The sequence below is a fragment of the Neltuma alba genome, unplaced genomic scaffold, assembly GCF_004799145.2.
Source record: "Neltuma alba isolate B1F8T4 unplaced genomic scaffold, ASM479914v2 tig00005878_pilon, whole genome shotgun sequence".
Classification (NCBI taxonomy): Eukaryota; Viridiplantae; Streptophyta; class Magnoliopsida; order Fabales; family Fabaceae; genus Neltuma; species Neltuma alba.
Window position 1 is genome coordinate 91,734 of NW_021634264.1, and position 12,674 is coordinate 104,407.

The 12,674-nt window shown below is 31.0% G+C and overlaps 1 protein-coding gene across 1 annotated transcript; it reads left to right on the top strand.

Annotated features, from left to right (window-relative positions):
* The first annotated feature begins 423 nt into the window (after nt 1-423).
* LOC114748955 (alpha-galactosidase-like) lies at nt 424-4,460 on the top strand. Its single transcript, XM_028937417.1, has 15 exons — nt 424-617; nt 1,222-1,280; nt 1,385-1,441; nt 1,551-1,585; nt 1,718-1,821; nt 1,938-2,013; nt 2,164-2,222; nt 2,312-2,377; nt 2,563-2,646; nt 2,810-2,874; nt 2,974-3,056; nt 3,195-3,285; nt 3,413-3,462; nt 3,651-3,791; nt 4,194-4,460. The coding sequence occupies exons 1-15, from the start codon at nt 424-426 to the stop codon at nt 4,278-4,280; spliced, it is 1,251 nt and encodes a 416-aa protein (XP_028793250.1). The 3' UTR covers nt 4,281-4,460.
* Nucleotides 4,461-12,674: the final 8,214 nt, after the last annotated feature.

Genomic DNA, 12,674 nt, shown 5'->3' on the forward strand with positions numbered 1-12,674 from the left:
ACCTTGGGAATAAATGGATAAATGAGAGATAAAATAGATTTGGATTTTATATTTAGGACCAAATTGAAAGTCAAACTAATTCTTATATTAAGGACAAGAGATATGTAGTATTTCCGGCTGCATGGCTATATATGTTGAGGATATACATGACTACGTATAGGTCCATTATATCCCAACTACCTAACTAAATGGCCCCTTCTTTGGGAAGAAAAAAAAGGTAAACATACAATCTTCTCTTTCAAGACCTAGTCTATAAATACCACTCAAATTCTTTCTTTCATTCATCATTCACATCACATATATCTTCCTAAACCTGGCTATATAGCTAATTCCAAAGGCTTTCATCTTTTAATTCTTCTTCTCCATCGAAGTCGTCCTTCATTATCGCCTTGAGGTGTTTGAGTCTCTTAATTAGACGCACAAATGGCAATTCAAGTTTCTGCAACCAGGATGCTTACCGCAGGGCTTGCCTTCTGCTTCATGTTTGTGCTGTTCAATGCTTCTTCTTCATGTGGTGTTCGTTTGTTGAACGCTGACACAGACATACCAACACAACAACACCGCAAGCTCAGAAGACAACTTGTTGAAAATGGTCTTGGTCGGACTCCTCCCATGGGGTAACTAAGTTTTTAATTAATCTCCATTTTCATTTCTGTACACCTATGGTTATGGGTTCCACCACGGGAAATCTTACAAGTAAATTATGATTTATAAATTCTAGGGGCTTTTCCTTTCAGTAGAATAGTTTATTTTCTGGTAAGTTATATATAATCCCTCCATTATATCTCTAATATAGGAGCCAGTATCGTGTTAGATTTGACCATAATTATAAGATTTCAATATATTATCTCTTGTTTGTAATTTTTCATCAAACCAATTTACGCAGCTTATTAACTGATATGTAATTTAAAGTTACATCATGTCATATCTATTATAACTAAGTAATTTATTTAACTTTTTTAATCCATTCAAATTAATTTAGTAGCTGTTGCATGTATTAATCAGGGATGGGCGAAAATACCATTTAGTCACATTCTAAAGTCTCGTAGTAAAGTGTCATAAACGATGCAACTCATTTTCCAAAAATACAATGTAATATGCAATGCAAGAGACCCATGCCGGTTCTCTTCTGATGGCTATTTAATACTAGAAATTATTTGAATAATCAAAGATGATATGTGTGTATGTGCCTCTATATATAATGCTTTTGTTGTTGTTCAGATGGAATAGTTGGAATCATTTCCAATGTGACATTAACGAGGAGATGATTCGAGAAACAGGTAAATTTTTCATGTAAATATGTTACTCAAGATTAATAAAATTTATATATATTTTCAGGTATTTGATATTAATTTGATTAATATGTTTCTTTTTTTAATTATAGCTGATGCCATGGTATCAACGGGCCTTGCTGCCTTAGGGTACGAATATATCAATTTGGGTAAGCAAACATATACACTAAATATATACAATTTTTTTTTTGTTTTTTTGCAAAACATATTTGTTTTTTGATTTTTAAGAATAATAATATTATTTTACTTGGATTTTAGATGATTGCTGGGCAGAACTTGATCGAGATTCAGAGGTATATAATGAGTTGGTTTGTTTTATTTTGTTTTTTTTAATTTCTTTTCATAATTCAAGTCAGTACCCAGTGGGTTTATATATTTCTTTATTTGTTCAAAATTTGACAACGAAAATTAAAACCGTGTGGCAGGGAAATATGGTTCCAAAAGCATCAAAATTCCCATCAGGAATTAAGGCTCTAGCTGATTATGTTCACAGCAAAGGATTGAAGCTGGGAATTTATTCTGATGCTGGGTAATTAACCCCTAAATAAAACTTAATTAATTTGAGCCATTATGCACAAGTTCATCTATAATATAATTAAAATCTTATTCATTATATCTATATTAATTAAAATAATATTTCTGCAGAAATCAAACGTGCAGTAAGCAAATGCCTGGATCTCTAGGACATGAAGAGCAAGATGCAAAAACATTTGCTTCCTGGGTAGCTAGGCGCACACCTATATATATATATATATATATATTTATTTATATATATATGCTTCAAAGTTATTTGGCAATCTATGTGTATATAAAACTTAATTAGTACAGAGAGTTCTAATTAATTATTATATCCTGTTTAAATATTGTTTAGGGCGTTGACTTCTTGAAGTATGATAATTGTGAGAATCTTAATATAAGCCCAAAAGAGAGGTAATTATATATCTCTCTATTATTTACTTATATGTATATATATCTGAAAAATACAGACTGATAATACGATATCATTATTGTTTTCACAGGTACCCTAAAATGTCTGACGCTTTATTAAACTCTGGAAGGCCCATCTTCTTCTCCATGTGTGAATGGTGAGTCCTCTCTCATTGGTTACATCTTTTACAGATAAAATTTAGGTTCCTGATTCTCATATTTCCAACAGCGTCATATGTGTCTTTCTGTTTAAGACTGTTTAAGAAGCTAGAATGTGCATTTATGATTATATATATATATATATATATATATATATAAAATAAGCTGGTTCATGAACTCGCAGGGGCCAAGAGGACCCAGAACTTTGGGCCAAAAATGTGGGGAATAGTTGGAGAACAACGGGAGATATTGAAGACAAATGGGAAAGGTGGGTGGGTGTGTGTGTGTGTGTGGCATAGACATTATATTAAGAAATACTTAATTATCTCGATGTGTGTGTGTGTATGTGTGTGTGTATTAGATTAGCATTTATAAATATTACTTCCTAATTTCATGGATGACTAATAATATAAGAATTCTTATGTTGCCAGTATGACAAGTATTGCAGATGCAAATGACAGATGGGCATCTTATGCTGGACCAGGGGGATGGAATGGTAAATAATACCTCTACTTTTTAAATAATAATTAAGAGAAAAAATACATATATATAATTAAAAGTTGACATTATTATTCTCAAAACGTGGGGATTAAAGATCCAGATATGTTGGAAGTTGGAAATGGAGGAATGACCACTGAAGAATATCGTTCCCATTACAACATTTGGGCCTTGGCTAAGGTACGTTCCTTGAAAAAACAACATTATAAGATTTACCAAACAACATTAATTACCATATATATTATTGTCGAAATTAATTGAATTAAATTAATATAATTAATGATGATGTGTTATTTGCGTATATATATACATATACAGGCTCCTTTGTTGATTGGTTGTGATGTTCGAGCAATGGATAACACGACATTCCAACTGCTAACCAACAAGGAAGTTATTGCTGTCAACCAAGGCATGACTCACACACACACACACACTACAGCTATTTCTTCTAATAAGTACCTTCAATTCCTCATAAATATAATCCAAAAAAAAAAAAGATTCCAAAAATTGATATACATATTATGATGATACTGCAGACAGCTTAGGAGTCCAAGGAAAGAAGGTGAAAAGTGAAGGTGGTTTGGAAGTAATAATCTCTCTTCCTTTCTTCCCACCTTTATACATCCCCATACTTAATTTATGAAAAAACATTATGCCACATATCTCAGATTATAATACAGGCACTTTAAATATTCCTTTGTCTTTTGTTATGCACAAGTAATGTTAATTTTCTAGGACACTTGTTAATAAAGAAAACAATATACAACGTGACAGGTATGGGCTGGTCCTCTCAGTGATAACAGAATAGCAGTGGTTCTATGGAACAGAAGTTCATCAAAAGCAACTGTTACTGCATCCTGGTCTGATATCGGCTTGCAATCTGAGAAACCTGTAGATGCACGAGATCTTTGGGAGGTTAGAGTTTCATATATAAATATATATATATATATATATTCTTCAAAGTGTCAAATGATATTAAATAATAAGGATAAAATGCTTAAATACTCCAGAAGTATCCACGAAGGAGCATACAGTACCTAGAAAGCTGAAAGTTTTATTTCATATTATATCTGTCCTAAATTGTTATCTACATTAAAGACATTGGTCATACCGCATAATTTAACGGTCAAACTTAACAGTAGATAATGGTCAGACTATTTTTACTATGAAAATAAACTCCCATGAGTATAAGAGCTTAAAAAAAAAAAAACTTTCAGCACCTGCATACTCATTCTTATATATTACAAGTTATTAAAGAACCTTATCCTTAGAGAATAATTTTACTTATTTTGTGATGTATATGAATATTATGTTCAGCATTCAACACAAACATCAATTTCGGAAAAAATTTCTGCGGAATTGGATTCACATGCTTCCAAGATGTATGTTCTCACTCCCAATTAACCAGAAAGCTCCAAATTTTCAAAGAAGAAGAAGGTGGGTCACAAGTTGGCTATACCATTACTCAAGGATTCAAGCAGAAGAAAATAAACATGGATTTTATATTTTTTTACAATAAAGAACATTTATAGGCATGATTGAATATAATAAGTCGGATTAATTATCACAAGATTTCTGATATTATTTGTATTTGTATTGCTGGGGAGCATTATTGAATTGTATTGGTTTTAATCCGATAGATTAGAGATAATAATTTCAAATGCTTCCCTCTGATTCAATTTATATTACATGATACACATACAATTATAATTATGGATGAATGTGTGCATCTTTATGTTTGGTTCATACTCTGTAGAATACATTGCTAGATACTCAAACTTAATTATAGCTAACCATAACTACTAGCATGGATTCTTAATATAAGATCCAAACAATTAATTTGGAAAGATTAAAGAAGCTAAATTAACTTAACTTAAATTAAATTAAACTGAAAAAAGAAATACCTCTAACGCTGTGTTTGGCTCAATGAAAAGGAGAAAAAGGAAGAGATTTTAATGAAGGGAAGGAGAGGGAAACAGCTAGAGAATGGAGGGTATGGAAGGGGAAGTGAGAGGAGAGATTTTAACAAAAGGGAGAAGAGAGTAGGGATTTTTATGATACCTTATTTGGTTTAGAAGAGGAGGAGAGAGGAGCTAATAAAAAATTAACTATTTTAACCTTATAGAATTAAAATGGATTTTTTCACTTTTATATTCTGTCAAGATATAAATATGTATAATGCAATCCACCAAATTTAATAAAAAATTATTAAAGTTGCATAAAAAATTAAAATCACAAATTATATACCGGTTTTGTTCAAAATAACAATAATTATAATATTTTTAATTAAACCAACCTTCTTTAAAAAAACAAATTAAAAAAATAGACTGAACTTGTCTACTTATATAAATTACAATCAAAGTAAACATCAACATTTTTAAAATAAAAAGATGCATGTGAAAAAAAGCAACAACAAATTATGGTGTAGCGGTAAAACATGATTCTACGCTACTTTGTAATGAAAAAGAGAAAGCTAAGTCAAATACGGAACATGATGGCTAGGCACAAAAGACTAAAAAGAAAACAAATGCCATATGAAAAATTCACAAGTAACTCACACACCGTCACACACATTCACTCATTAATAAGAAATCAACATGATCATCGATTAACCAAATAAAAGAATATGTACCAGTTTTGAACTTCAAAAGATGATGATCGGCTGATCCCAATTGTGTGATTGCGGCTGGGGTGGGGGCACACGGTAGATTAAGGTACTGAAAAATAAAAAAAAAAGATAAGAAAGGAATAAAAATATTTTATTCAGGTTAATTTTAAAATATAAAATTTTATCTCTCATCTCCCCTTTAAAAAATCCCACTTTTGGAGGGGAGGCTAGAAAAGAAAAAGAAGGGATGAGAGCCCCTCCCCTCTTTAAAAAATGCCAGCCAAACAAAGGGAGGGGAGTCTTAAGAAATGTACTAGCCAAATGAGAGGAGGGTAGTAACTCTCATCTCCTCCCCTCTAAAAATCACGTACCAAGCATAGCATAAACAACTGCTAATCACATCAACACTGTATTTAATATAAGGTTTTTAGAGGGGCGGGGAGGGCAGTGGCTCCCCTCCTCTCGTTTGTCTGGAACATTTTTTAATAGAGAGAAGAGAGTTGCTTTCCTCCCCTTGTTTAGCTAGAACAATTTTTAAAAAGGGAGGAGCTCTCATTCCCTTCTTGTTCTAAAAAGGGAGGAGCTCTCATTCCCTTCTTTCCTACTCTTGGCCTTGTCCTCTAAAAATGAGGTTTTTCACAGGAGAGATGAGAGAAAAAATATTTAATTTCACAAACAACCTTAGATAATAAACATCTCTTAATCTTTTAATTAGTTAAAAATTTAAAAAATAAGGAAATAAAATATAAAAAATGGTTAAAATGTAATTTTCTTTTAAACACAACAGAACCAGTGAATAACATATGGAAAGAAATTGGATTTCAATTTTTTTGTTTTTTTTCCTCAATGAGTTGTGCTTGTGGCAAAAACACAATCTAGTGTTTTTTTTTAAGTTGATAAATTACCTCATACATATTGATAAAATAAAAAAATTTATTTAAATTTTATAAGAGTAAAATAGTTAATTTTTGAATAACTCCCGTCCCTACCCTTCTTATGTCAAATAAGGTATCATTAAAATACCTTCCCTTCTTTTTCCTCCGATCAATCTAAACAAAAAATTATTAAAATTCCTCCCCTCTCCTCCCCCTCCCCTCTATATCTCTCCTCCCTTTTCTTGCCCTCCCTTTCCCTCCATTGAAATCCATCTCTCTTTTTTTTTTTTTGTCGAGCCAAACACAACATAAATTCATGAAAATTTATCAAGTATACACTGTACAATAAACAACTGTTTTGTTTGTAAAAAAAAAAAAATATACAACTGTTTTTATAATACAAATCTCTTTGAAGGAAAAAATTTTCATTTTCTAACAAATCTCTCAAAATTGTGCTTTTGATTTCATCTTTGAAAAAAAAAAAGATAAGGACAAAGAAATTGAATCTAATAGATGATGTGGCACAATGGCAATCATCAAAACAAAACAAAATAAAGCAAAAGGAGTTTTTTTTTTCCTTTCGTTCTTTTTTCCCCCAACTAGACTGTATATATGTAGTGTGCGAGCGAACCCAATAAAAACCAAGTGTGGGAGCACCTTGTGCGTGCTTGGGGGTCCCTTCTGGGTGCTCTCAAGCCCCACATCGGATGGGTGTGTGAGTGTGTTAATGTGTATAAGTAGGACATTCGGGTTGTTTGGGTACCACCCACGTTAGGTAGTTTTTCCTTCAGTCTCTGGTCCGAAAAAAAAAAGACTGTATATATGTAATGTCATGGACTACGCATGACCTACATTCATAAACACATAAGACCAATTTAAGGGAAAAATGTAATGCCAAATATTTATAAAGTGAGTATTTATTTTGTTAGATACTGTATAATCCTTTACAAAATAATATAATTTGATTGAAGTACACAAAATATTCATATATAATCCTGAAAAAAGTAATTAATATTTATGAGTAAATAGAATATTTATGAATCAACTATATACATGATCCAATAAAATAGAATTACTAGAACACAAATCGAATGGGCTGTCACTGATTTCTCTCTTAAACCCAAAACAATGCTGTTTCATGGCAATGAAGAAAAAAATATTAAATCAAATTTAATTGGCTCATTTAAAACTCTTAATTGAGTTGGTTAGGAGACTGATTCACCTGTTCACAAGTCTAACCGATTGACTAGAATTGAGTTTTAATACCGTGTTATGATGTCATGAACTACGCAATATCCAAAGCATTTATGTTTTGCATTCATGAACACAAAAGTTCAATTTAAGGGAACAAAGTAATGCCAAGGATTTATAAAGTGAGCATTTATTTTCTGTTTTTTTGACCAGCAAAGTATTTATTTTCTTAGATACTGTATAATATTTTCTAAAATAATATAATTTAACTAAAGTATACAAGATATTCATATATAATCCTGAAAAAATGCAATATTTATAAGTAAATAGAAAATTTATGAATCGACTGTATACATGATCCAATAAAATAGAATTACTAAAACACAAATGGCATGGGCTGTCGCTTATTTCTCTCTTAAACCCAAAACAATGCTGATTCATGGTAATGAAGGGGAAAAAAAAAATACTAAATTGAAGTTAACTGACTCATTTAAAGCTTTTAACTGAGTTGGTTAGGGGAGTGAGTCACCGATTCACCAGTCTGACCGACTAACTCGAATTAAGTTTTAATACCGTGTTATAATATTGTGAACTACACAATATCCAAAGCATTAATGTTTTACATTCATGAACACAATAGTGTAATTTAAGGGAACAAAGTAATGCCAAGGATTTATAAAGTGAGTATTTATTTTGTTAGATGCTGCACATATATATAATCCTTTATAAATCCTTATTATAAAACTATTTCATTACATTGAAGCAGAGCAAAGTTGAAGACAAGATGTTGAAACATCATCGTCCTCTGAGCTACAAGCATTTACTGGTGCAAGATTCAGAGACAGAGTCCGATAATGATATTTACAATTATCGTATGGCTCAAATACGAATCACATATAATCGGAAGCACAAACGCATTGGTAAATCTAAGAAGAAAGGCAAAGAAAAGCTGAAACTTGGAGAAGATCATGAGCGAATCACAGAAACTAGAAGGCTAATTGTTGATCCAGGTTTGAATTTATCCTAGAGAAATGATTTTATGATTGCTTTTGATCTGAATTATTTTTTTTATTTGTTAGTATTTAATTGGTTTAAATTTTTAATCACAATTTCCATCATATCAATTAGTATAATTTGATTTCAATCATGTCTAATAAGCATGACATTAAAATCCAACTTAGGTTAGTTGGTCAGAATAGTAAACCAATCTCCTGGTCGATTCGGTCAAGCGTTTTGAATTATTCAAATTTTTTCTCGTTCTTACCATAAAAGAATGTCATTTTAAGTTAGTTAAATAATATTAATAACTCTATTTTGTTAAATTGCGTGGTTTATACATGAATGTTTCATTTACTTGTGGATTTTCAATACCCTGAATGAGATTCTTTTTAAGAAAAGTTAGGGAAAAATCCCCAATTGAATTTTTTTTGATGAAAATGACCTAACTCTTAATTAAGTGATAATACTCTGTTCCTGTACTTTTTGTATATGAAAGTTTATCAAGTCCTTCTTATTAATAAAATTTTAAATTAGGGACTTTTTCCCAATTTTCTCTTCTCTCTCTTTTTTTTTTTTTTTCATACAACAATTTTCTCTTCTCTTTATAAAATTTTTCATGTGCAGTCCCTTCCTCCTTACCATCAACCTCTACAACGCACAATATATACCCCAAAGATTTAAGAAATACAAGCTTCTTATAATATGATTGGATATTCATACACTTTTTTAAAATTAAAAAAAATTGTAATGTTTCAATTTATTTTATTTTTAATATTTAAAATTTATGGCTTGCCATTATAAAATGTGTCATATATATGATAGACTTTGGGGTCTATGCAATGATTGCATTTTATGTAATTAGAGAGAAAACCATGCGAGTCCATGAAAATTGCCTACTCTTTATTTTTCTTTTTTTTTTCCTTTTATAAAATATTTATAAATTTATAAACGTACTGCTAAGAAATCACATCGTTTGTAAGTCTTAAATAAAAAACTTGCATTAACCCTTTCGGGTTACATAAAATGAGCTAGAATAGAGAGGATCAAAAAGATTTTTTTGTGGTTCATTAATTTTTCAAAAAAAGACGAATTATGTGCATATTTAAATAGGATCCGCAGCCTTAATGGATCTCATAATAGAAAATAAAGAGAAAGAAAATGAATATTCCCAACTTTGTTGTGATGCACTGTTGGACTCTATGAAGAAAAAGGATCTCTTGAAGGTGAAGTATTTTACAATGAAGTCTTCTTTTGAATACTTAGATATAGATTAATCAGTAGTAGTTTCCCCCCCCCCCCTTTTGTTGAATTAAAGATGTAAGTAACAATGAAATTGTAAGTGCGATAATCAAACCTGTGACCTCCGACTTAGCGAACTTTCATTCCATTAGACTATAACATTGATAGTAGTACTAAATGCTTGGTAGGTTAATAAAACATGTAAGATGCAAATTTTGAGAGGAAGTGTGTATATATATACACAAATACATGCTTTAATAGAGTATCTTGCTCCAAAAACATATACTACTTTCGGTTCTTAATATAAAACCTCGTTTGACTTTTATTTTGGTCTAATATATAAGACCCCAATCTATTTTGTCTCTCATATTTATTTATTTATTCCAAATAATTCTTTTAATAATAGTTGTTCTAGCCAGCACACTTGATTAGTGAGGATATTTTAGAAAAAAATAATATATTTATTATAAATAATTAACTTAGCTTATTTCCTTAATCTATTTAAATTAGTAAACTAACTTTCATATTTAGGACCGGAGATATTATAAGACATCAAGTTATGTCTCTTGTACTTCTTTCTCAATTATCCAATTATAAGATTTCTTCCCCCTTGTGTGTATTGTGAAGATGCAGAAGCTATGTTGGAGAAGGCAAAAGAATACCAGAAGATGATGAAGAAAACTCCAATCCCAAGAGCTCGCCTTTCAAATCTGGTGGTAGTGAACTGGAAAGGATTGGCCAAAACACTTGAGAACTCGTTCGGACAGCGTCTTCATTATCTGACCCACATGCTCTGTAAGCAATGGGACAAGTCCAGATTTGGAGCAGAAGATGGGGAGAAGCCATTGGACAGCATTGTTAGTGCAGAGAAGGCAGAATCTATGGTATGGGAAGTTGAATCAGTTCATAGGCTCTCCACTTCTCATGTTCATCTCGCAAGTCTGTGGCTCAATGATCCTCACTTTCAGGCTTTTGTTGATCAAGTTATTGTTCCTCCTTCTTCATGATTTCTTCCTAATTACTCATTCTGTTGAACTTGTTTGAATTTTGTTGGGACAATTAATGTTTGGTGGGAGATTTTCGTTGTTGATTTGTGATGAATTGTCTGCATGTCATGTGGATAGTCATGGTGGTTTATTTCATTTACTTTCTTTTTTTAATTAGATGGACAGGTATTAACAGTTTAAAATTATTGACGAGGTTGAATCTGTTACTTTTTATTTAATAAAAAGTTTTCATACTACTAGACTATAAAGTTATTGGTATCTTTTGCAATTTTAATGTCATGCATATGCAGTCAACAACATAACTCATAATCAATTTACAAAAAATTCTTTTGTGCTTCATGAAGCAAATTCTTCTTACATACTTTGCACAGAGCCATATTACTTAAGCTAAGTTAATCCAAATACACAAAAAAAGATATTGTTAGGATTTTATAAAGAGAGTTTTTAGAAAGGAAAAAATCAAAGAAAAAACTAATTTACAGCTTCTTCTAGTTTATATCAATTTTAAATCAGGTCATCTTAGTTTATTTCTTTTGACTTGGATCCTTATAGTTCAGCTCCTTAGATCCATTCATCTATCCTGTCATTCTAATGAGTTGAGGGTTGACCGATCTGACACATAGACGTAACCATGTGACTCGGCCGCCAGATGGATTAACTCTCAATGTTGAGAGGCCTCGACTTCATCCTCATCCTGTCTTGAGCCCTGCTTATCCAAATAGGCTTGGATTTACTGTTTGTGCAATTACCAACATACCCCGAAGAAACATATCAGTCACCATTCTGATATGCAGCCCACACGAAACATTTCGGTCACTATCCTGATTTTGTTTACGTTACCCAGTAGACATTAAAAAGATACTAGATAGGGATAAGGTGTATCTAACATTCTGAAATTTTTTTTTTTTTAGATACATCCTGCTTTCTAAATTATTTTTTGGTGCATATAGTATCCTGTAGTATTTTTTCAAGTGCGTACAATGTTTTGGTACATCCAGCACTGTATAGTATTTTTTTCAGATACCTCTAGTGTCTGAAAATATTTTTTGATGCATCTAACATCAAAACAAACAAAATACTTGAAAGTGTTGGACGAACATAAAAAATACTTGAAGGTACTGAATGCACCATAAAATACTTTAGGATACTGGATGTATCTGAAAAAATACTTCAAGATGTTAGATGTACTTTAACCCTACTAGATATATAATCTAATGATACACAGATGTTACAATTAAGTCATTATTTAGCTTTCTCAATTCTCCAAATTAATCAATTAAGTCTTATATTAAAAATTAGAGGTACTATGTATATATATCAACCAACAAATGCTAGTCCAGTTGGTAAGGAATTGACTTATAACTCATGAGTTTGTGAGTTCATATCCCATTGTTAAGTGTTAAGTGAGGATCTTGTTGGTAGACTAGTGAGTGATCTATAAGTATATATTTTTGTAAATGCTTTTTGAAGTTAGAAGCATGTCTTTGATTCATGATATTAACACTAATAAAAAAAAGTAAATCTTTAATTAAGTTACCATAAATTTCTTGGAAGAATTTAAATACGTCTCAAATGAAAAAATTAATTTTTTTACGTATAATGCAAAGGGATTACATGTAAATGTTAAAGGTTAATATATAAATAACATCTAAAAAATAATTAATTTTTTATTTACAATGTGTTCTTAATTGTTACCCTTTTTTCCCCCTTAAATATCTTAGCAATAGTGTAATACTACCAGCTAATATGGCGAAATCAGGAAATTAATTTCCGCGTTAAATCTCCATGCTACAAACAAAATATTCATTTTATGTGATATTTCGAAAGTCTTTGTAAACAATAAATTCATTACGTGTAATATTAATTGTTTTATGTTTGA